This window comes from Coregonus clupeaformis, chromosome 12 (assembly GCF_020615455.1).
Source record: "Coregonus clupeaformis isolate EN_2021a chromosome 12, ASM2061545v1, whole genome shotgun sequence".
NCBI classification, from domain to species: Eukaryota; Metazoa; Chordata; class Actinopteri; order Salmoniformes; family Salmonidae; genus Coregonus; species Coregonus clupeaformis.
In genome coordinates this window covers 57,326,620-57,352,234 of record NC_059203.1, presented here as the reverse complement: position 1 = coordinate 57,352,234, position 25,615 = coordinate 57,326,620, and the positions used below count along the sequence as shown (strand labels likewise).

At 42.5% G+C, this 25,615-nt stretch overlaps 1 protein-coding gene across 1 annotated transcript in view; it reads left to right on the top strand.

The window, feature by feature from the left end:
- LOC121578298 (receptor-type tyrosine-protein phosphatase T-like) overlaps positions 1-25,615 on the top strand; it is a 510,655-nt gene that overhangs the window by 467,854 nt on the left and 17,186 nt on the right. Inside the window, exons 26-32 of the mRNA XM_045223992.1 lie at positions 5,517-5,671; positions 12,252-12,387; positions 19,528-19,677; positions 20,507-20,680; positions 22,366-22,497; positions 23,098-23,223; positions 24,650-24,813. Of these exons, the coding sequence (XP_045079927.1) occupies positions 5,517-5,671; positions 12,252-12,387; positions 19,528-19,677; positions 20,507-20,680; positions 22,366-22,497; positions 23,098-23,223; positions 24,650-24,813 (1,037 nt within the window). The remainder of the gene's footprint in view (positions 1-5,516; positions 5,672-12,251; positions 12,388-19,527; positions 19,678-20,506; positions 20,681-22,365; positions 22,498-23,097; positions 23,224-24,649; positions 24,814-25,615) is intronic.

Below are 25,615 nucleotides of genomic sequence, written 5' to 3'. Positions count from 1 at the left end.
TTAGCCACCGTCAGTTATACCCAAATTCATGTGTAACTGTCACTGACTATAGTGTTAGTTACCTTACATTTTGCATCATTCCATCTTTATTAAAAATATATATATATATATATATATATATATATATTTTAATAAAGATGGAATGGAATGATGCAAAATGTATATGTATTTATGTGTATGTATATATATATATATATATATATATATATATATGCGAGAGGAAAAAAAACATATGGGGGATTGGAAGTGATGCAGACAATTACATTGATGGAAGTTACAATCTATCTGCAAAGTTGATCTACCCCCTATATATATATATACAGTGGGGAGAACAAGTATTTGATACACTGCCGATTTTGCAGGTTTTCCTACTTACAAAGCATGTAGAGGTCTGTAATTTTTATCATAGGTACACTTCAACTGTGAGAGATGGAATCTATAACAAAAATCCAGAAAATCACATTGTATGATTTTTAAGTAATTAATTTGCATTTGTTTACAGATTATTTCACTTATAATTCACTGTATCACAATTCCAGTGGGTCAGAAGTTTACATACACTAAGTTGACTGTGCCTTTAAACAACTTGGAAAGTTCCAGAAAATTATATAATGGCTTTAGAAGCTTCTGATAGGCTAATTGACATCATTTGAGTCAATTGGAGTTGTACCTGTGGATGTATTTCAAGGCCTAACTTCAAACTCAGTGCCTCTTTGCTTGACATCATGGGAAAATGAAAAGAAATCAACCAAGACCTCAGAAAAATAATTGTAGACCTCCACAAGTCTGGTTCATCCTTGGGAGCAATTTCCAAACGCCTGAAGGTACCACGTTCATCTGTACAAACAATAGTACGCAAGTATAAACACCATGGGACCACGCAGCCGTCATACTGCTCAGGAAGGAGACGCGTTCTGTCTCCTAGAGATGAATGTACTTTGGTGCGAATAGTGCAAATCAATCCCAGAACAACAGCAAAGGACCTTGTGAAGATGCTGGAGGAAACAGGTACAAAAGTATCTATATCCACAGTAAAACGAGTCCTATATCAACATAACCTGAAAGGCCGCTCAGCAAGGAAGAAGCCACTGCTCCAAAACCGCCATAAAAAAGCCAGACTACGGTTTGCAACTGCACATTGGGACAAAGATCATACTTTTTTGAGAAATGTCCTGCGGTCTGATGAAACAAAAACAGTTTGGCCATAATGACCATCGTTATATTTGGAGGAAAAAGGGGGTTACTTGCAAGCCGAAGAACACAATCCCAACCGTGAAGCACGGGGGTGGCAGCATCATGCTGTAGGGGTGCTTTGCTGCAGGAGGGACTGGTGCACTTCACAAAATAGATGGCATCATGAGGAAGGAAAATTATGTGGATATATTGAAGCAACATCTCAAGACATCAGTCAGAAAGTTAAAGCTTGGTCGCAAATGGGTCTTCCAAATGGACAATGACCCCAAGCGTACTTCCAAAGTTGTGGCAAAATGACTTAAGGACAACAAAGTCAAGGTATTGGTGTGACCATCACAAAGTCCTGACCTCAATCCAATAGAAAATGTGTGGGCAGAACTGAAAAAGCGTGTGCGAGCAAGGAGGCCTACAAACCTGACTCAGTTACACCAGCTCTGTCAGCACTAAGCTAAAGGCTAGAGCTGCCGATTTCAAGGAGCGGGACTCTAACCCGGATGCTTATAAGAAATCCTGCTACGCCCTCCAATGAACCATCAAACAGGCAAAGCATCAATACAGGACTAAGATCGAATCCTACTACACCGGCTCTGACTGTCGTCGAATTTGGCAGCGCTTGCAAACTATCACGGATTACAAAGGGAAACCCAGCCGCGAGCTGCCCAGTGACATGAGCCTACCAGATAAGCCAAATGCCTTCTATGCTTGCGTCGAGGCAAGCAACCCTGAACCATGCGTGAGAGCACCAGCTGTTCCGGACGACTGTGTGATCATGCTCTCCATAGCCGATGTAAGGCCTTTAAACAGGTTAACATTCACAAGGCCGTAGGGACAGACAGATTACCAGGACGTGTACTCAGAGCATGCGCCAACCAGCTAGCAAGTGTCTTCACTGACATTTTAAACCTCTCCCTGACCCAGTCTTAAATACCTACATGTTTCAAGCAGACAACTATAGTCTGTGTGCCCAAGAACGCCAATTGAACCTGTCTAAATGACTATTGCCCAGTAGCACTCACATCTGTAGCCATGAAATGATTCGAAAGGCTGGTCATGGCTCACATCAACACCATCATCACAGACACCCTGGACCCAATCCAATTTGCGTACCAACCCCAACAGATCCACAGATGACACCATCTCTATTGCACTTCACACGTCCCTTTCCCACTTGGACAAAAGGAACACCTACAGTGCATTCGGAAAGTATTCAGACCCCTTGACTTTTTCCACATTTTGTTACATTATAGCCTTATTCTAAAATGGATTAAATAGTTTTTATACCCCTCCTCAATCTACAATCACTGTGTTCTTGGGGACCTTCGATGCTGCAGAAATGTTTTGGTACTCTTCCAAAGATCTGTGTCTCCACACAATCCTGTCTCGGAGCTCTACGGACAATTCCTTCGACCTCATGGCTTGGTTTTCGCTCTGATATGAGCTGTCAACTTTGGGACCTTCTATAGACAGGTGTGTGCCTTTCCAAATGATGTCCAATCAATTGAAATTTCAATGTAAACAGGATGCACCTGATCTCAATGTCGAGTCTAATAGAAAAGGGTCTGAATACTTCTGTAAATAAGGTTTATTTTATTTTTAATACATTTGGAAAACATTTTAAAAACTTGTTTTCGCTTTGTCATTATGGGGTATTGTGTGTAGATTGAATTCATTAAAATTAATTTAATCAATTTTAGAATAAAGCTGTAACATAACAAAATGTGGAAAAAAATCAAGGGGTCTGAATACTTTCCGAATGCACTGTACGTGAGAATGCTATTCATTGACTACAGCTCATTGTTCAACACCATACTGCCCTCCTAGCTCATCACTCTTCCCCCTCAGGAGGCTGAAACGATTTGGTATGGGCCCTCAGATTCTCAAAAAGTTAAACAGCTGATCTAGAGAGCATCTTGACTGTCTACATCTGCAAGGCGCTACAGAGGGTAGTGCGGACGGCCCAGTACATCACTGGGGCTGAGCTCCCTGCAATCCAGGTCCTCTATAGCAGGCGGTGCCAGAGGAAAACCCTAAAAAAGACTCCAGACACCCAAGTCATAGATTGTTCTCTCTGCTACCGCATGGCAAGCGGTACTGATGCACCAAGTCTGGAACCAACAGGACCATGAAGAGCTTCTACCCCCAAGCCATAAGACTGCTAAATAGTTAGTTAAATAGTTAACCAAATAGCTACCCGGACTATCTGCATTGACCCTTTTTGCATCACATACGCTGCTGCTAGTGTTTACCATCTGTCACTTTAATCCTAGTTATATGTACATATCTACCGCAATTACCTCGGTACTGGTACCCCTTGTATATAGCCAAGTTATCGTTACTCATTTTGTATCTACAGTGCCTTGCAATAGTATTCATCCCCCTTGGCGTTTTTCCCATTTTGTTGCATTACAACCTGTAATTTGAATTGATTTTATATGGATTTCATGTAATGGACATACACAGAATAGGCCAAATTGGTGAAGTGAAATTTAAAAAATAACTTGTTTCAAAAAATTAATAACGGAAAAGTGGTGCCATGCCTATGTATTCACAACCTTTGCTATGAAGTCCGTAAATAAGATCTGGCGCAACAAATTACCTCCAGAAGTCACATAATTAGTTAAATAAAGTCCACCTGTGTGCAATCTAAGTGTCACATGATCTGTCACATGATCTCAGTATATATACACCTGTTCTGAAAGGCCCCAGAGTCTGTAACACCACAAAGCAAGGGGCACCACCAAGCAAGCGGCACCATGAAGACCAAGGAGCTCTCCAAACAGGTCAGGGACAAAGATGTGGAGAAGTACAGATCAGGGTTGGGTTATAAAAAAATATCCGAAACTTTGAACATCCCACGGAGCACCATTAAATCATTTTAAAAAAAATGGAAAGAATATGGCACCACAACAAACCTGCCAAGAGAGGGCCACCCCCCAAAACTCACAGACCAGGCAGGGAGGGCATTAATCAGAGAGGCAACAAAGAGACCAAAGATAACCCTGAAGGAGCTGCAAAGCTCCACAGCGGAGATTGGAGTATCTGTCAGAGGACCACTTTAAGCCGTACACTCTATAGAGCTGGGCTTTACGGAAGAGTGGCCAGAAAAAAGCCATTGCTTAAAGAAAGAAATCAGCAAACACGTTTGATGTTCGCAAAAAGGCATGTGGGAGACTCCCCAAACATATGGAAGGAGGGACTCTGGTCAGATGAGACGTAAATGTTGCTTTTTGGCCATCAAGGAAAACGCTATGTCTGGCGCAAACCCAACACCTCTCATCACCCCGAGAACACCATCCCCACAATGAAGCATGGTGTCGGCAGTATCATGCTGTGGGGATGTTTTTCATCGGCAGGGACTGGGAAACTGGTCAGAATTGAAGGAATGATGGATGCCGCTAAATACAGGGAAATTCTTGAGGGAAACCTGTTTCAGTCGTCCAGAGATTTCAGACTGGGATGGAGGTTCACCTTCCAGCAGGACAATGGCCCTAAGCATACTGCTAAAGCAACACTCGAGTGTTTTAAGGGGAAACATTTAAATGTATTGGAATGGCCTAGTCAAAGCCCAGACCTCAATCCAATTGAGAATCTGTAGTATGATTTAAAGATTGCTGTACACCAGCGGAACCCATCCAACTTGAAGGAGCTGGAGCAGTTTTACCTCGAAGAAAGGTCAAAAATCCCAGTGGCTAGATGTGCCAAGCTAATAGAGACATACCCCAAGAGACTTGCAGCTGTAATTGCTGCAAAAGGTGGCTCTACAAAGTATTGACTTTGGGGGGTGAATAGTTATGCACGCTCAAGTTTACCGTTTTTTTGTCTTATTTCTTGTTTGTTTCACCCCAAAAAATATTTTGCATCTTCAAAGTGGTAGGCATGTTGTGTAAATCAATTGATACAAACCCCCCCAAAAAACAATTTTAATTCCAGGTTGTAAGGTAACAAAATAGGAAAAATTCCAAGGGGGTGAATACTTTCACAAGCCACTGTATTATTTATTTTCTACTATTTCTTTCTTTTCTTTCTCTCTACAATGTTGGGAAGGGCCCATAAGTAATTTCACTCTTAGTCCACAACTGTTGTTTACAATGCATGTGATGAATACAACTTGATTTGATGTCTACATTTGAGCCTCCATTTTGTTGTCAACCCACAGTTTATAATTTAATATATGCCATTTAGCATATGCTTTTATCCAAAGCGGCTTACAGTCATGCGTACATAAATTGTTCATAGGAATCGACTGAGACAAATAGGACCGATGTTTCCAGGAAGTCCACTGTGTATGTTTCTACTTGAGCCTCTAATTTGTTTTCTTTCAGAAGGGCCACCATGAGATTCGGGAGATCCGTCAATTCCACTTCACTAGCTGGCCTGACCATGGGGTGCCCTGCTATGCCACCGGCCTCCTGGGCTTTGTCCGCCAGGTCAAGTTCCTCAACCCTCCCAACGCCGGCCCCATCGTGGCCCACTGCAGGTACATACTGACAATGCTGAGGGTGGGACATGGTCAATTAACACAGGACTACTGGGATTACATATTTATCACTCATGGCTTTCGTATATGTATTAATTTGAACATTAATTCAGTATGTCAACGACTATTAGCCTGCTGAGCTAAAGCCTAGGCATTAGCTCAAGGTTCTAACTCAAGTCTTCAGGTCTCAGACACATTTCCCCATCACTGTAATTGGTTTTGAACAGCCTCCCTTACACAACTGTTTATTAACTTGCTGTGGAATCAGACAGCAGAGTTAATTCACAAACTATAGGGCGAGAAAAAAATAATGTGGCTGACTGATGGAACTATACTCACTGATTCAGGTAACTCCCAAATACCTGCACACTCTCTTTGACTACCACCTTCTGCTGCACCACAGGCCCCTGTACTCCCCAGATCCCCACTGAAATAACCACCACAGTAGCTGGGAGCCGTCACTTTCATCTTTAGTGAATGAGCAAGAGCGATGGGAGACTAAGGCCTCTCTCTCTCACTCTCTCTCCTCCACCCCTCCCCAGCCCACTCAAACACCCACCCCTTGAGACCGAGGCATTGAGCTCAGACAGGCAAAGGAGGAGAGGGGTTGGAGGGAGGGAGTGCGTGTGCACAATGAGATGTGACATGGAGAGGCTGCTAAATGGCACAATGCAATTTCACATTTGGCTCGGGACTCTCAAAACAAAGCAGATGTGACTAAAACATTTTCAGAGTGGATTAGCTCAAGTGCCAGGCGCTGTGCTTTCTGCTCCCATGAAGCACGGGGCGCCTTTCTCCCTCTAATACATCCAAGGACGAGATGGGGAGGGAATGTTATTACTGCCAGTTTATCCCCCTTCTTTTCTTTGCCCTCTCATAAATTGGATTGATGACATTAACCTTTAAGAATTGCCTGGGAAAAAAGGAGGGTTCACACCTGTCGCGGGAGAGTGACATCCACCTGGTCACCAAATGGTCTTGGATATCCCGACCTTGGAGAAACATAAGCCTATACGCAATGACACAAGATCTGGAGAGAATGTCAGCTTCTCTCTGACTTTTTGAAATGGGAAAAAACCTTCTGGGGAGTGTTCTCTTCAGACCGACAACTCTACCTTATAAATCACGACTTTGGGTAGGGGGGTTTAAAAGGTGGTTGGGAATTGTGCTCATAGAAAAGATTCCCCTCAGAAAAATAGAGGCGGACCAAATGCGAACGCAGGTAGCTAGCTAGGCTTAGAAGTGTTTAGCAGCAGTGGAGAACAACTGGCAGTCTCCATGGAATGAGGCGAGGAACACCATGTCCTCATTATAATTATGGCACATAAATCATCGTATACATTTTTATAAATGTTATAACAACCCATCTATACTAAAAGGAGAGACAAATTAGACGACTGCAACTTGTAAAATGTTACTGTCTGGTAGCTAGCAACTTATGCTAGCTAGCTACCTAGCATTGTTCAGCTTATAGTAATTTAGACATCCAGCTAGCTAACCATCTAATACTAGCTTTAACTTGCTCACTATCCATTAGTAATCGGCTAGCTAATCAAATGTATGTTTTGGTTATAAATTAGCTCTACTACAGGCTAAACATTTTCACTAAAGTTATTATTCATGTTTCTTCTTGGATGCCCTCTGTTGACATAAACCAATGTCAATCACCCATGTATTCTACTGTAGCTAGATAATGTACTACCAATGCTCACTGGCATGTTTCTGTTCCAATTTTGGCATTGCTTTAAGTAGTCGTCAATGATTACAGTGGCTTGCAAAAATATTCACCCCACTTGGCATTTTTCAAATTTCTTTGCCTTACAACCTGGAATTAAAATTGATTTTTTGGGGTGTTTGTATCAATTGATTTACACAACATGCCTACCAGCTTTGCAGCTCCTTCAGGGCTATCTTTGGTCTCTTTGTTGCCTCTCTGATTAATGCCGTCCTTGCCTGGTCCATGAGTTTTGAGGTGCGGCCCTCTCTTGGCAGGTTTGTTGTGGTGCCATATTCTTTCAATTTTTTAAAATAATGGATTTATTGGTGCTCCGTTCAAAGTTTCGGATCTGTACTTACATTTACGTCATTTAGCAGACGCTCTTATACAGAGCAACTTACAGGAGCAATTAGGGTTAATCGACAGATTTTTCACCTAGTCAGCTCAGGGATTAGAACCAGCGACCTTTCGGTTACTGGCACAACGCTTTTACCCACTAAGCTACCTGCCGCCCCAAGTACTTCTCCACAATTTTGTCCCTGACCTGTTTGGAGAGCTCCTTGGTCTTCATGGTGCCGCTTGCTTGGTGGTGCCCCTTGCTTAGTAGTGTTGCAGACTCTGGGGCCTTTCAGAACAGGTGTATATATACTTAGATCATGTGACAGACCATGTGACACTTAGATTGCACACAGGTGGACTTTATTTAGCTAATTATGTGACTTCTGAAGATAATTGGTTGCACCAGATCTTATTTAGGGGCGTCATAGCAAAGGGGGTGAATACATATCCAGGCACCACTTTTCCGTTATAATTTTTTATTTATTTTTTAAACGAGTTAATTTTTTCATTTCACTTCACCAATTTGGATTATTTTGAGTATGTCCATTACATGAAATCCAATTAAAAGTCAATTTAAATTACATGTTGGGATACAACCTGTACCAATTGAAAAACGTCAAGTGGGATGAATACTTCTGCAAGGAACTGTGGTTAGGAACGCCTCTCACCTGGTTGTCTAGGTCTTAATTGGACACAAATTGAAAGGAAATAACCAAAACCAGCAGACACACTGCCCTCCAGGAATTGAGTTTGACACCCCTGATCAAATGCGACAAAAAAAAGTTTGTATTGTACGTTGGTTGTCAATCATTCCCTCTAATCAAAGATCAATTCCCTTAAACCTGTGGATCCAGGTGTGTTTGGGAAGTCAGTACCATAAATAAATAAAGTAAGTTCTAGAGAAAAGCCAGTCTCTCTCTCTTACCCTGTCTTATCCTTTGGGACTTTGTAGAACCATTCAGTTGAGTGCATTTGTGGCACAACTCATGTGTTAGTGGGGGCCGGCTGACTTGCGTCTCTTTGAGCTCTTTAGTTGTCTGTCGTCATCCACATCACCTGGGATGTAGATGAGCTGTCACAGTACCATATTGAATGCCGCCTCTTCAACTTTTCTGCTCTTACAGCAGAAAATAAGAGAGAGCGAAAGAGAGGGGGAGAGATTAGAATTTACAGGCTGTGCTAGGGGCCATGATGGGCAGGCATCACCATGGCACCTCCAGGGGCCAATGCTGGGGTTACATATGACAATAACCAATGGGGTGAGTGTAGCAATGATAAGCTGGTAGTAGTATGAACATATTGAACCTAAGGAGTAGCTAGTGTTCTCTGTCTGTAACGTCACTTGTCTGCTTTGCTACACTGTGATGGGTGATTTTAAGGAGTCAGGCGCAGGAGGGTAAATCACAGAATAACAGGATTTATTCCGAAATACAGATTACGCAGTAAAGCATCAAAACAGTCCAGTGCGCAAAACATGCGCACTGGAACCAACAAGGCACACAGAGAAAATAACCCGGCGATACAAAATACAAGGAGCTCCACCGAGCTTCACTATCCTCACAATAAACAATCACACACAAAGACAAGGGAGCAGAGGGATTTCAATGACATACCTTACATATTAAATAAAGGCAAAACAAAAATCCTGTAAGACGTGAAGTAAATGCCACCCGTCTGTCATTTTCCTCTTTGATACACTTGTCTAACAGACCTAGGGATGGTCTGAGAGAGTGAGAGAGAGGGACTGGATTACCTGACTGTGTTGGAGCCAAGAAGCCAGACACAGCCAGCAGCACACACACCTCCTTCTCGAGCACCGCCCCAAACACACACCTGCTACCTGGGGAGAGAGAGAGAGAGGGAAGGGCCAGAGACTAGGGTTACTTCAACCTTCAATGGGGCATTGAAATATATTTTGATACCATAGAATTAGAATGAATAGAACATACCTTTCAATTCAAAGCTAATGCCTGGTGAGGGCTCTTAGAGAGAGAGAGAGAGAGAGAGAGAGAGAGAGAGAGAGAGAGAGAGAGAGAGAGAGAGAGAGAGACTAGTGTTAAAACTACTCTTCACAAAAGCCTTTATTCTGTGTCATCTAAAGATGCTTGTAACCTCCGTAGCAAGACTACTATAGCCATGTCTCAGGGCAAACTAGCTATAACCATAGACATAGATAAGATATCTAGCTAGCTAGCTATACAAATAGATAGCTACCCACTGGGCACAGACGTCAGTTCAACGTCTAGTTTTGATTTACATTTGGTTAAATAACGTGAATTCTATGTGAAATCAACATAAAATGAAATGTCAACCTTTCATTGGATTTAGGTTAAAAGTTTTGGGGAAAGAAATACTAAATTCCCTTTGATGACTTTTTGCAAATCCAATCACTTTTCCACGTTTGTTCAACGTAATCACATATCATGTTTTTGTTTAAATGACGTGGAAACAACATTGATTTAACCCGTTTTTGCCCAGTGGTACTGCTGTGACTAGCTAACTTCAATGCAAATGTATTTAGTGAGCATTGAATAAGATAACAACAGAAAGCTAGCTAGCTAGTTAACCATCTGTAGGAACAGGAAGATTATTTTTCTAGCAAGCAAATAAGCAATTGTTGTCAGCACTGACCTGCTAAGTAATCATAGCAGCTAGAACAGAAATGGTAAAGCTCTCACCGGCTTCATATCCATAGCACAGCAACACATTCAAGCATTTATCCAGCTGAATCCTCATGTTCAAATATATCTAAGTTTGCTAGCAAGCTCAATAGCTAGCTAGCTAAATAGCAAATTCAATGTATTCCTGTCTGGAGATGGCCACCAGCTAGGTAGGTAATGTTCGTTAGTTAACAAATTCACAAATTCACTGGTGTCACAACATAATACATACAAATACAACAACAGAAACCGTCAGTTAGCCATCACACCATGTGAAGGTAGCTGATGCAAACTTGTGAAATGCAGTCATTAAAAACATCCTCCATTGTGCTAGGTCCTGTGTAGCTCAGTTGGTAGAGCATGGTGCTTGCAACGCCAGGGTTATGGGTTTGATTCCCATGGGGTACCACTACGAAAATGTGTGTATTCACTACTGTAAGTCGCTCTGAATAAGAGCGTCGGCTAAATGACTAAAATGTAACTAGTTTGTGTCCTGGGATTGTTAATGCTAGGGCAATAGGCGGAAAAGGCATTGACGTCAGAAAGTTGCAACTTTTTGCGTGTGTCCCATTTCCGACTCATCCTCTACGTCCGAACTTTCGGCAGAAGTTGTACAGACGTCTCAAACTGTAGCATTCAAAGATTGCCGAAGTAAGCCGTCTCCCCCGTAGCGGCCCACTATATTTAACCTTAGTGTACCTGTCATTCATTACCTCATCGCTTTTCCATGATCCAAAGCGTTGTCGGTTCAAGTTCTCCTAAAAAGTTCAGCCTGGCTTTCGAAATACAATGCTCCGATCACTCCCCAACCGAATTCCACCATTGAGCACTGACAACAAATGTCCAATGGAGTTGCATAGAGGTTGGCAGCGATTCCCCACTTAACTGAAATATAGATGGGATTCAGATGAAGGCCAACAGGATAAGCTTTGGCCCACAGAGTGTAGGCCCCCATTTACAGACTGCGGATTAATTTCAAATTTCCCGGGGCACTCCTTGACCGTTATCCCCATGCCAGGACCCAGTTGTTTGCCGCTCTCGCCATGAATCACTAGCAGCTGACAGGCAATCTGACAGGCTGCTGTGTTACTGAGTGGCCCCCGGCTCCTGAGATCCGGAGCTGGGACCTGTCAGGATGCTGCTGAGTGAATGATGGCTGAGCAGCCCCCCTCTCCTACCTCTCCTCTACCTCTTCTCCACCACTATCTCCCTCCCATCACAACCCCTTCCCTCCCTTGCTCCCTCCCTCCTTCACAGCCCATCTGCTGGGTTTGTATCCTTAACACCTAACACCGGGGTCAGGGGAAATAGCTCTAACCCCTACCTGTCACTCGCAGGGGCTGATGGAGTGCGCTGTTTGTCAGCGCCATAAGGCCGTCTTGTCTCCTTTGGCTAACTGTGGGAGCGCAGCGTGGTTCAATATATGTTTATCATAGGGCAGGAGCATGTCGCCGCCGCTAACTGTGGCAGGTCGATACAGAGGACAGATTAGGAACTGCACACTCCTCCAAAAGGGTTCTTTGGCTGTCCCCATAGGCGAACCCTTTTTGGTTCCAGGTAGAACCCTTTTGGGTTCCAGGTTGAACCCTTTTGGGTTCCATGTAGAACCCTCTTTAGAAAGGGTTCTAAATGGAACACAAAAGGGTTATACCTGGTACCAAAAAGGGCTCTTCAAAAGGGTTATTCTATGGGGATAGCCGAAGAACCCTTTTAGGTTCTAGATAGCAAAACAATTATAAGAGTGTACTGTACGGAAAAGGCCTTACTGGAGACATTGATTATATGCTTTTTCTCTCTCTCTCTCTTTGTCTCTCTTTGTCTCTTTCTCTCTCTCTTTCTCTCTCTTCCCCCTCTCTCTCGCCAGTGCTGGGGCTGGAAGGACAGGCTGTTTCATAGCTGTGGACATCATGCTGGATATGGCCGAGAACGAGGGTGTGGTGGACATCTTCAACTGCATCCGCGAACTGCGCTCACAAAGGGTTAACATGGTGCAAACCGAGGTTGGTGAAGCAATGTACTGATTAGCTTGGCTGTGGATAGTGGGTAAAGAAGAGAGCAGTGATGTATCATAGTTGAAGCATTAGTCATTACAGTGCCCTGCAAAGGAAATAATGATACATAATGGCACATAATGGTACATTAAAAATGGTACAGTGTTTAAAAGTACAGTTAGCCAATTAGCATAGCATTAGCCATCCTTATACCTAGCTTTAACATGGTATTTTGAGGTTAGCATTAACATTAGCCATCCACATGTTATTTGGTTACTAGCAGTTACACAGATAGCATTAGCCATTCTCATACCAAGCATAAAGGGAGTGCAACCAAAGTTCAAAGTCACAGCAAGTCTGTTAGCGTAGCATTTGCCATCGCCATGGCGAAGGGTTAAGAATAGCTCAAACAGTTGCCTGCTATGGTTAGTATTTCCCAGACAGTCACCAGACTGATCCTATGTCACAACCCACTGCCCACAGTTAGTTGCTCTGCGTGAAATATTCAGCAGGGATATTTTAAAGTGAGTCCTATTGAGGGACACTGTAAAGCATAGAAATAGGATGTTGTAAAGCCTAGAAATGATAATGTAAAGTGAGTCCTATGCAGGGAGAGTCTAAAGCATAGAACTGTAATATAAAGAATGGGAAAAGCCCCCCAGACCTTGAAACCAGATTCTATTTCTATGATATATAAGCCTGGGCCTTAGCTGCCAGACGGGCCAATCCAGGCTATTAGGGTTACATTTCCCAGCGGATCATGCAGTCAGTGATGGAACAGTGGTTCTTAGTGGGGAAACAGTACCTGTGAGATAATGTGTGTGTTTGAGATCAACTACATTGCAGTTGGGCCGAACAGAATCACTGATCTACAAATCACCTTGCATCCCGACTAACTACTCATTATTTGATCAAGATTAACTATTCTGTGATTCTCATCTTGCTCAAACTACTCCCCTCAAACACTCTGAGTGCTACTCCAATGTCAATAGTGAGAATGACAAAATGGCTAAAATAACTACTATTGTTTTATTAACTTCTGTGTACCCACTAGACCGACATACATTGTATATTCTCAACGACTCCGCGACTAGCAACTGTTCGTAAACACCATCAGCAAGCATGATATCACTTCTGATCAAATGTGTGTGGTGTCTCCTCTGGAAGATTTCCCAAGTCAGGCGAGTGTAGCTACCTCTGGAGTGTGCTCAGTCATGCATCTTCCATCCCAATGGTCCTATTAATATTAAATACATGTTGAATAATAGATAACTTAGTCCGCACACGTTTTTATTCTATGAATAAAAAAAATGACTCAAATGTAATAAGTGTGTTTGCTAAGTGTCTGAGGGTTACGACCCCGGGAGTTTTGCAGTCCCCCTTAAATAACGGTAATACAACAGCAAACTCATGTTGTTCTTCACATTAATATCTCTGGTAAACACACACTATACCAAATAAAATATATGTTTATTTGTCACATGCACAGGATACAGAAGGTGTAAATCGTACAGTGAAATGGTTACTTGCATATTTGCATAGTAGCAATATCAAAAACAGAAATTGTATTATTATTAGATGACGGTTACCCAACACATTTGTCTAAATTGATGGGTCATGTGAAGGAAATGCTATAACCACCCCCCAGCCACATCTAGCTAAGTGGAGGGGTCACTGTTGTCTAGACATGTACACATGTTCATGAAATACAGTAGATGGCCATAATCACCCCCAGACACACCTGGCTAATTTGATGGTTCATGTAATCATCTGGCGAAGTGGAGTCTTTTGTTTAGACATGTAGCTAGCTAGCTAAACAATGAACCGGCATAATCCCAACTCATACTACTACCAATACAAACTGATTGTCATAGCTGTAGTATAAATATGTAGGTAGCTAAAGCTAACCAATTAGGTTAAATGTTAGCTAGCTAGCTAATATTAGGCTATAACTCGCAATGCAAATGGATTTCTGATTAGAATAATATTACTAAAGATATCATACATGTAACGTTAGCTAGCGAGAGAGCAAGCTAATGTTCGCTAGCTAGCCAACAGTACGCTTTAACTTGCAATGAAAATGACTTCTGACAAAATGTGAAATATATAATATCTGAAAATGTAGCTAGACTCTCACCCATATACATGGATGAATGCTTCACGGTAGACTGGAACAATTTAACTCTGTTTGTTTGTAGCTACATCTTGTTTGGCCAGCATTGTGCCAAGTCATTCCAGTTCACACTGACTGTGGAGTGTGCAGAAAGTAGTCCACCACAACTTTTTCCAACTGATTTGTTGTTGAGAAAAGTAGCAAAACTTTTGTTGTTCACAGTGGCTAATGTTATATCTTTAAAAAAATATGCGGTAGAAAGGTTATCAACACATACTGAGCAGCTCACATTGTAGTAAGAAGCATGCTACCTGGCAGACCAATCCAAACTCATCTCCTGGCATGTCCAGCCCATCTATTATCTCAGCCAGTCATGGCTAGCGTGAAGGTACCTGTCTTTTTCCTTAGCTAAACCAACTAGTCTCGTAATTTAACAATTTTATTCGTATTTACAGATGGAATACAAATTTGTTATTAAGGCACATGAAAGTTCACATGTTCCAGAAGGCATTTCTGCAACAAAAAAAAAAACATTTTGATCATTAAAAAAATGCCTTTCCTGTGAAGTAGTGACATGTGACATATGCCTAGCTTCCTGAAACGGTTAGCATATATCAGTAGAGGCTCCTCAGAGAAGGAAGGGGAGGACCATAGTGAAACATAAAAAATATATTATTTTTAGAAGACATCCTCCAACCTATCAGAGCTCTTGCAGCTCTTGCAGAACTGACATCAAAGGAGCAGAAAATGAATCTACTGAATGCATAATCTACAGATTACTAGCACTGCAGCGCATAAGATGTGGTGAGTAGTTGACTCAAAGAGAGAGAGAGAGAGAGAGAGAGAGAGAGAGAGAGAGAGAGAGAGAGAGAGAGAGAGAGAGAGAGAGAGAGAGAGAGAGAGAGAGAGAGAGAGAGAGAGAGAGAGAGAGAGAGAGAGAGAGAGAGAGAGAGACTGTGTGTAGCGCTGCAGGAGTCTCTTAGTTTGAGTCAGGTAGGTTTTATTTCGTTTTATTTCACGTTCACTTACTTAGCTAGCTAATGCAGCTAGCGAATTTTGCCTATTGAAACACCCGGTTAAACAGAGAGGAATGCTATTTATGTTAGTTAGCTGGCTAAGGCTATCCAACACTGGAACTCTTCCAAGTCAAAGTAAGCTTTTGGTTCTATTAATTTATTGCCACCGGGGCCCACCAGTGTAACTGCTAAACTGCTTGCTGTACATTGTACTGAGTGATTGTAGCGGGTTTACTAACGCGTTGGTTCTAGTAGCAATGTTGACTATAACGTTAACTAATATGGTGACAACGATGTAGGCTGTGTGTAGCGGTTATGGTATGATGGTTTGAGTTGGAAAGTTTTTGTCTCCTGGTGTCAGACAACTGTTGTGTTGTGCACTGAAGCCAACAAGCGAAGGGAAAGGTGAGAGGAGGAGAGTGATAAGATGCGAGAAGGAATTATACAATGAGCAAAGTGATGATGCTGTTTGTATGTGGCTGCTATGAAAGTGATCTGTGTGTGCGGGTGATCAGGGGTTTATTCATTCTACCGATTCTGTTGAAAAACGTTTCTTAAACGGAAGCAAACGGAACGAAACAGGGATAAACCTACCTGAGTTTGTCCAATAGAAACTCTTGTTTGCAACTGTTTGGACTAATGATTACAGCTAGATGCAGGCAAGCGTGTGGAAGGCGGTATTGAACGTGTCACTGTCTGTCACCTTGATTACTCCAATTTGTCTCTCGACCTGTACACCTGCCGGATTGAATGGGCTCGTTGGCCTACGTGCCGAATGTTGCCCCCCCCATTCTAATGCCTGAGCCTTCCGCATTGTTGAGTGCAAATATGCATAATGCTATTCATGCTATTCAGTGGCTGGGCTTTTGGAGATTATTTAATATCACTGGCAACTTGATGAACACAATGCAACCACTGTTGAGCCGCACACAACATCTTGAACTCCTTTTAAGGGCGTTACATGGCTGCCTTTTTTCCCGCGGTTCACGTACTTCTCCATAGGAGATTACTTTACCTGCTTCAAACTGCAAATTTATGCAATGCGCTTTTCAGGCTATGAAATCCGTTTCATCACCGAGCATGAGGTTATGTGTTAAAAATGTTTTGTTCTGTGTTAGATTTGACGTATTGACGTTCAGTAATGACTACTAGGTAACACTTTACATTAAGTTGCCTATATTACTATGTAAGTACACAGTAATAACTGTAGTAACAACATGCAGTAGTAGTTACATAGGTGTTGCTATGTAATTACATGGTACTAGGGTTGTAGCGTTATGGGTTATTACACAATTCGAACAAGGAATGTGTAGTTACACATCCACTTGCTGTAGGTTATTCCACATGTGTAATTACTCATGTTACAACATATTTTCTTGTTCCACTATGTAACTAATATTTTGTAATTACATGTTTTTAAGTCACCTGTGAATTACCATGTTAATAGCTTCAACCAAAATCTGACCTTGTTACATATACCGACAAGGTGCCATTAGCATCGAATCCACATGTAATACCAGGGTTGTTAAATAGTCTGGTCACAATAATTGTAACAAAGCACACCCTGTAATTAACTTCCAGTCATTTTCAATTTGTTTATTTCTATGACCTGGCTTAAAGGCCCAGTGCAGTTTAAAATGTTATTTTCCTTTGTTTTATATATACAGTGCCTTCGGAAAGTATTCAGACCGCTTTACTTTTTCCACATTTTGTTACTTACAGCCGTAATCTAAAATTTATTAAATTGTTATTTTCCCTCATCAATCTATATACAATACCCCATAATGACAAAGCAAAAACAGGTTTTTAGAATTTTTCGCAAAAAATAAACCAAAAAATAAAATGAAACATTACATTTACTTAAGTCTTCAGACCCTTTACACAGTACTTTGTTGAAGCACCTTTGGCAGCGATTACAGCCTCGAGTCTTCTTGGGTATGACGCTACAAGCTTGGCACACCTGTGTTTGGGGAGTTTCTCCCATTCTTCTCTGCAGATCCTCTCAAGCTCTGTCAGGTTGGATGGAGAGTGTTACTGCACAGCTATTTCCAGGTCTCTCCAGAGATGTTCGATCGGGTTCAAGTCCGCTCTCTGGCTGGGCCAGTCTAGGACATTCAGAGATTTGTCCCGAAGCCCCTCCTGCGTTGTCTTGGCTGTGTGCTTAGGGTCGTCGTCCTGTTGGAAGGTGAACCTTCGCCCCAGTCTGAGGTCCTGAGTGCTCTGGAGCAGGTTTTCATCAAGGATGGCTCTGTACTTTGCCTCAATCCTGACTAGTCGCCAAGTCCCTGCCGCTGAAAAACATCCCCACAGCATGATGCTGCCACCACCATGCTTCACTGTAGGGATGGTGCCAGGTTTTCTCCAGATGTGACGCTTGGCATTCAGGCCAAAGAGTTCAATCTTCATTTCATTAGACCAGAGAATCTTGTTTCTCATGGTCTGGCAGTCTTTAGGTGCCTTTTGGCAAACTCCAAGCGGGCTGTCATGTGCCTTTTTAATGAGGAGTGGCTTCCGTCTGGCCACTCTATCATAAAGGCCTCATTGGTGGAGTGCTGCCGAGATGGTTGACCTTCTGGAAGGTTCTCCCATCTCCACAGAGGAACTCTAGAGCTCTGTCAGAGTGACCACCTCCCTGATCAAGGCCCTTCTACCCCGATTGCTCAGTTTGCCTGGGCGGCCAGCTCTAGGAAGAGTCTTGGTGGTTCCAACATTCTTCTTTTTAAGAATGATGGAGGCTACTGTGTTCTTGGGGACCTTCAATGGTGCAGACATTTTTTGGTACCCTTCTCCAGATCTGTGCCTCGACACAATCCTGTCTCAGAGCTCTACGGACAATTCATTCAACCTTAAGGCTTGATTTTTGCTCTGACATACACTGTCAACTGTGGGACCTTATATAGACAGGTGTGTGCCTTTCCAAATCATGTCCAATCAATTGAATTCACCACAGGTGGACTCCAATCAAGTTGTTGAAACAGGATGCACCTGAGCTCAACTTCGAGTCTAATAGCAAACGGTCTGAATACCTAAGTAAATGTGATATCTGTTTTTTCTAAAAACCTGTTTTTGCTTTGTCATTATGGGGTATTGTGTGCAGATTGATGCAGATTTTAATTTATTTAATCAATTTTAGAATAAGGCTGTAAAGTAACAAAGTGTGGAAAAAGTCAAGGGGTCTGAATACTTTCCGAATGCACTGTACCACACCCCTCGTGCCTTATTTCTTAAGTATATCCTACGTAACTACATTGTTCTTACATTACACTTGATTCAGTATACCCTTTGAGCCAGGTAATAACACAGATATTAACTCATCTAAAATAACCAGTAGATAATAACAGGGTGTGCCTTCCTACAATTGTTGTTACCAGGTCCTAGCCTATTTACATCATTAGATCAAGATGGTATCAACCCTGGTATTACCGGTGGATTTGATGGTAATGGCACCATATAGTTACATGTAACAAGGTCAAATTTTGGTTCGAATTATTAACATAGTAATTAACAGGTGACTCTCAAACGTGTAATTACAAAACATTAGTTACATAGTGTAACAAGAAAATGTGTAACATCAGTAATTACACATGTGGAATAACCTTCAGCAAGTGGTTGTGTCATTTCTCAATCGTTGTTCCAATTGTGTAATAACTGATATCGCTACAACCCTATTACTATGTAATTACATAGTAATACCTATGTAACTACTATGTTGGTACTACAGTTATTACTGCGTAGTTGCATGGTAATAGGGGCAACTAATTATGGTTTTGTGTATCTGTGTACAAACAGTAATACAGTTGGGCTCGGTACCTGTATGTACTGCTCTGTTCTCAAAACATTTCAACAGTACATGTGAATTGAGTCTAATGGATTTGAATAGGGTCCAACTACTGGTTGAAGTGCTGTAATAAAGTGGGCCTTGAGTGTGTTGAGGTTGACCTAAAGGGTAGAAGTACATGAACCGCTTATGTCATATTATTTTATGTCATCTCACCTGTTATGTCATGTGTCCTACCCCAGGAGCAGTATGTCTTTGTCCACGATGCCATCCTGGAAGCCTTCCTGTGTGGAAACACGGTCATCCCAGTCTGTGAATTCAGAGCCATATACTACAACATCATCAGACTGGACCCACAGACCAACTCCAGCCAAATTAAGGACGAGTTTCAGGTTAGCACCCTCCACTTTTAGCACCCTCCACTTCTGTCTGTCTGTTTGTATGTATGTCCTTCTCTTATCCTCCTAAGAGGCATGGTATTTGCCTTTTCCACCTAAGATGGGTGACATTTGCCTTCTCCAAGAACAAGGCCTCGTAGCTACCATCAGGAAGCAGTAGGAACTCGGCAGCTAAGCACTTTCCTTGTGCTCCGTATTCTCTCTGAGATGAATATCCCATCACTGTATCAAGCACAGGTCTCAGATCTGTCATCTGTCTCATAATGTATGATGCATATCTATCTATCACTCTCCCAATGTTGATCTCCCTCGTTCTCCCTCATAAATAAGTCATCTGCAGCCTTCGCTTCAGTGAAGTATTTGCACTTGTTGAAGGCTCCGACTACTAGTAATGTATTTTTTGTTAGAATATGGAAATCTAAGAAAATAGGAGCAGATTATTAGTTTTCCTGGGCTTATTTACACACCAATTCATTCTCCACTACTAGTCTGGGCAGTTGATTCAGGGCTGTGTTATTGTGAGTGTTGCAGAGGAGGTGGTTTGGTGAATAACGCTAGTGGAGGGAGAAACCTTGCCTGAGACCTGAATACTTGTAGTTCCCAGAGACTAATGTAATGCCTATAGGCTTTAGCTTAGAAGAATACTGTAATATAGTATTGTGTCTCGCGAACATCTCAGGTTTGAAGTTAATTCCCAGTAGGTTACAAAAACGTGTCGAAGATGAAAATAGTCAGCAACTCTTGGTAAGACAATGGAGGTTTTCTTTAAAAAATTTGTTAAAACCAAAAAAATAATTGTCCAAATAACGTCTTCGCTTTCCAGACTCTGAACATCGTGACTCCCCGGGTGCGGCCTGAAGACTGTAGCGTGGGACTGCTCCCCCGGAACCACGACAAGAACCGCAGCATGGACGTCCTGTCCGTGGATCGCTGCCTACCTTTCCTCATCTCTGTTGATGGAGAGTCCAGTAACTATATCAACGCTGCCCTCATGGACGTAAGTTAATCTCTCTCTCTCGCTCTCTCTCTCTCTCGCTCTCTCTCTCCCTCTCTCTCTCTCTTTCTCTCTCTCTCTCTCTCTCTCTCTCTCTCTCTCTCTCTCTCTCTCTCTCTCTCTCTCTCTCTCTCTCTCTCTCTCTCTCTCTCTCTCTCTCTCTCTCAACCACTGGTATTGTCCCAAAGGTGCAAATCCTGGCACTCTATAGCCAGACTCAAACAAACGCACAATAAAATACTATTTGCAGACTAGGGTTTAACCATTGGCTTTAGCTTGGCTGAACATGTCATCCAACCTGGCAAAGAATAGATCAGTTAGTTTGAGATATGCTTTCGTACTGTTGTGTTATTACTTAGTATAGTCCCGTGTAGCTCAGTTGGTAGAGCATGGCGCTTGCAACGCCAGGGTTGTGGGTTCGATTCCCACGGGGGACCAGTATAAAAAAAATTAAAACAATTATGCACTCACTAACTGTAAGGCGCTCTGGATAAGAGCATCTGCTAAATGACTAAAACGTATAGATTTGATGTTTATTGCATTTGTTGTGGGGATATGGGGAGGCAGAAACTGGGTGCATGCAGATGCAATGCAATTACATATCAGGTTTAATGTCATAGAGCAACAGCAATAAAAAAGATAACAAACAACATCATCTAACAACTGATCATTATCCAACTCACCATTAAGCCATAGCACTGTGATAAATGATGACTGTGAGGCAGCCTCATAGGCCCTCATAGCCGATCTACCACATGATACACAAAGATCAGTGGCGGTCGGTACCGTTTAAGATGAGGGAGGATGATAATTTTTTAAATAAAATATACAACCAAATATAGCTAGTACTCGCTGTTCAACTATTGTGTTTCTCTCTCTTTGAGTTAACTATACTCACCACATTTTATGCACTGCAGTGCTAGCTAGATCTAGCTTATGCTTTCAGTACTAGATTCATTCTCTTATCCTTTGATTGGGTGGACAACTGGTCAGTTCATGCTGCAAGAGCTCTGATAGGTTGGAGGACATCCTCCGGAAGTTGTCATAAATACTGTGTAAGTCTATGGAAGGGGGTGAGAACCATGAGCCTCCAAGGTTTTGTATTGAAGTCAATGTACCCAGAGGAGGACAGAAGTTAGCTGTCCTATGGCTACACAATGGTGCTACCCTACAGAGTTCTGCTGAGGCTACTTCATTGCAAAACAGTGTGTTTTAATCAATTATTTAGTGTTGTGAATATATTTAGTATAGTTTTATCTAAAAAGGCTACTTTTTTAATGTTTCACAATAAAAATAAATAAATGAAATTCAGTGAGGAGGATGGTCCTCCCCTTCCTCCTCTGAGGAGCCTCCACAGACATAGATCCAGATAAGCTACATAGAGCTGATAAAACAACAACGGCAGACAATAACAAGCACAGAGGTGGCGTTAAATAAAGCAAGCGGCCTGCCTGGCAGTAGCGTAATGATCTGTAGTTGGATTTGTCTTGTCAATGCATTATGCAACAAGGTTAACACTGTCCGTGGGAATCCGCCTGGTTTGGCTCTTTGTCCTTCGCCATGAGTTGACCAGGCATTGGAGTCACGCGTGACCATTGTCCCACTCTCTCTCTCTCTCTCTCTCTCTCTCTCTCTCTCTCTCTCTCTCTACTGACGGCTGAAGTGCTGTGTTTTTAATTTTTTTCCAGAGCCATAAACAGCCAGCAGCCTTCATCGTAACCCAGCACCCGCTGCCCAACACGGCGGCCGACTTCTGGAGGCTGGTCTTTGACTACAACTGCTCCTCGATAGTCATGCTCAACGAGATGGATGCAGCGCAGGTGTGTATTGTTCACCCTCTGGGTTCGCATACACACAGGAATGTGCGCACACACATATATGTGCACGTAAGCATACGCATGCACACACATAGACACATACACACACAGTGACCTCGCTTATCTCTTTGACTATCGGTCTGCCGTGGGGGTCTTACACATGCTCTATCACTCTCTGTTCATCTCTACAGGAGAAAAATTATTTTTTCCCCTGCTGATTTGGTACGTTTGCCCACTGACAAAGAAATGAGCAGTCTATAATTGTAATGGAAGGTTTATTTGAACAGTGAGAGACAGAATAACAACAAAATAATCCAGAAAAATGCATGCCAAGAGTGTGCAAAGCTGTCATCAAGGCAAAGGGTGGCTATTTGAAGAATCTCAAATATAAAATATATTTTGATTTGTTTAACACTTTTTTGGTTACTACGTGATTCCATATGTGTTATTTCATAGTTTTGATGTCTTCGCTATTATTCTACAATGTAGAAAATAGTAAAAATAAAGAAAAACCCTTGAATGAGTAGGTGTTTCCAACCTTTTGACTGGTACTGTAGCTAGGCTAATTATATTTCTATGGCTAACCCACTCTTTTCTCCCTAGCTTTGCATGCAGTACTGGCCCGAGAAGAGCTCCTGCTGCTACGGCCCCGTCCAGGTGGAGTTCATCTCAGCCGACATCGATGAAGACATCATCAATCGCATCTTCAGGATCTGCAACATGGCCAGGGTCTGTATCACAATAAAGAAAGTACGGTGGCAAACCATGTTTTAAAATGAATAGGGCACACTGTATAGGTTACTTATTATTATCACAGTCACAGAAACTAGAATCTATGTCTGTAGGACTTTATCAGGCTCAACTCGTTTCCTCTCATAGGTCACGAACTGTATTACATTCCATAGGTCACAGACCAGCATAAAAAAGAAACAGATGCTCAGATGCTAGATGCACTGAATTTGTCTTGCCTCCACTTCTATGACAGTCCACTATGATATATCGCTAGGACACTGTCCTGTCAGTTACTCCTTCAAATGTCAACCTAATTGCTTTTGCCATGCACACCACGTATCCATGTAAGACCTGGGTTCAAATACTATTCTAAATCATTTATAATACTCCAGCATTGTTTGAATTAGCTTGCCTGGCAAAATGGAGCAAATAGAATAGTTCCAAAAGTGAAAACCATGTCCATTTGGCACTCCAGGCAGTCTAAAGCAAATGCTCAAAGCATGTGAATGATTTCAAATAGTATCTGAACCCGGGTCTGATCCATGTGCACAATCATCCTGTAAATATTTAACCTCTGCTTTGAGCCCCGCCAATGGGGATGGTGCTAACAGACACGCCCAGCCTAGCAGAGCAATGGTTGGTTCAGACTGGTTCCATATGGCTTTGTTTTACACTACTACTCATTAGACCCCATTAAATCACTGCCACGTGATTCCCTGTGTTTGTGGCACACGGTTACTCCTTTCTCTCTTCTCTCCTCTCCCTCTTGCTTGCTCATGGCCCCTCACTTTACCAGCAGTGACGGCAGGCTTTGCCAGCCAGCTAATCAACACTTAGCTCTGTGATGGTGTGAAAAGCCACAGCGGTGGTGTCTCCAATTTACAGAGAAATGGTTCCATCGCCACCGCGAGCAGCACATGACACGGCTCCTGTACGACAAAATGTGTCTTCCCTTGTTCCCAGCTTGGGCATGGAGCCAGATTACGTCTTTGTTGTGATTGCCAGTCGTTGGCTTGTTGGCTGTGCTCTGGCTAAGGGAAGCATTGCCACAACTTTGAACCAAAATACACTGGGAAAATAAGTGCTTCTGATGAGGTGCTCAGTGCGTCAGCAGTTATTTATTGACTTGGGTGGCTGAGTGGTTTATGTTTGCAGTGGACAAGGAGGTAAACTTGATTCCCCTCCAAATTGGTGAAGTCCATCTACCAATTATGGTGATGGTTATAATGAGGAGGAAGATTAGCTTGCTAGTGGCTGATGATTGTGCTAAGGATAATGAGGATGCTATCTGTGATGTTGTCCATGATGATGATGTTTTGATAATGCAATGATGATGTTGACCACAACAACGATGATGATGATGATGATGATGATGATGGAAATGGCATTAATTTGTGATTCTCTCTCTCTCTGTCTTTGGCAGCCCCAGGATGGCTACCGTTTGGTGCAGCATTTCCAGTTCATCGGCTGGCCGGCCTATCGGGACACGCCCCTGTCCAAGCGCTCCATCCTGCAGCTGGTGAGACGTCTGGCTAAGTGGCAGGAGCAGTACGACGGGGGAGATGGACGCACCGTGGTCCACTGCCTGTGAGTAGCTGAGGGCTCAAAGGAAGTTCAGTCTTTGTATTACGGTGTCGATATCAGATTCACACGTCGATGGAAGTTGTATACTCATACGGTTGTCCATATCAGAACAGTCACAGATCCATGGAAGTTGAATGACGAAACAGTATTCATATTAGGACAGTCACACTTCCAGGGAAGTTGTATTTCCATACGGTGTCCATATCAGAACACAGTTATTTACTCATACAGTGTCCATACTTGGATAGTCACTTGTCCATGGAAATTGTATACAAGGACATTTAAACCAGACACGATGTGGAGGGGTAGAATTTCTGAATGTGCAGAAACGAGAAAATAACTAATGCTGGAATTCATTCAATTTCTGCTGCTAAATGAGTGAAGTTAGTCGTAGAAAAGATTCCCTGTATATTCTGTCTGGCCCTACTCAGATTCAACACTATACTCTCAGACAGGAAGAAAATAGGGAATGTGCTTTACGAATGTATTGATCACTGCTCGCTTCCCCAGTGCTGTTTCCTTCTAGAGCAGTGGTACTCAACTACTATTTGAGAAGGTCCGGTCACACATATTTCCTAGATGGCAAAGGTCCGGATGGATATTGTCAGTTATCGGCATAGTAACAAACCTCGACCCATGCAACCCCAAACTGTTCAAACTGTTCACACCACTCTTGCTGGCGGAGAGAAAATGTTGCCATTTTTAAGCTAATTTCCTGCAATGCTACACATTTTGCCATGGGGCGGAGAGAAAATGGATCAGTTTTAAAGCTAATTTCCTGCAATTCTACACATTTGACCATGTC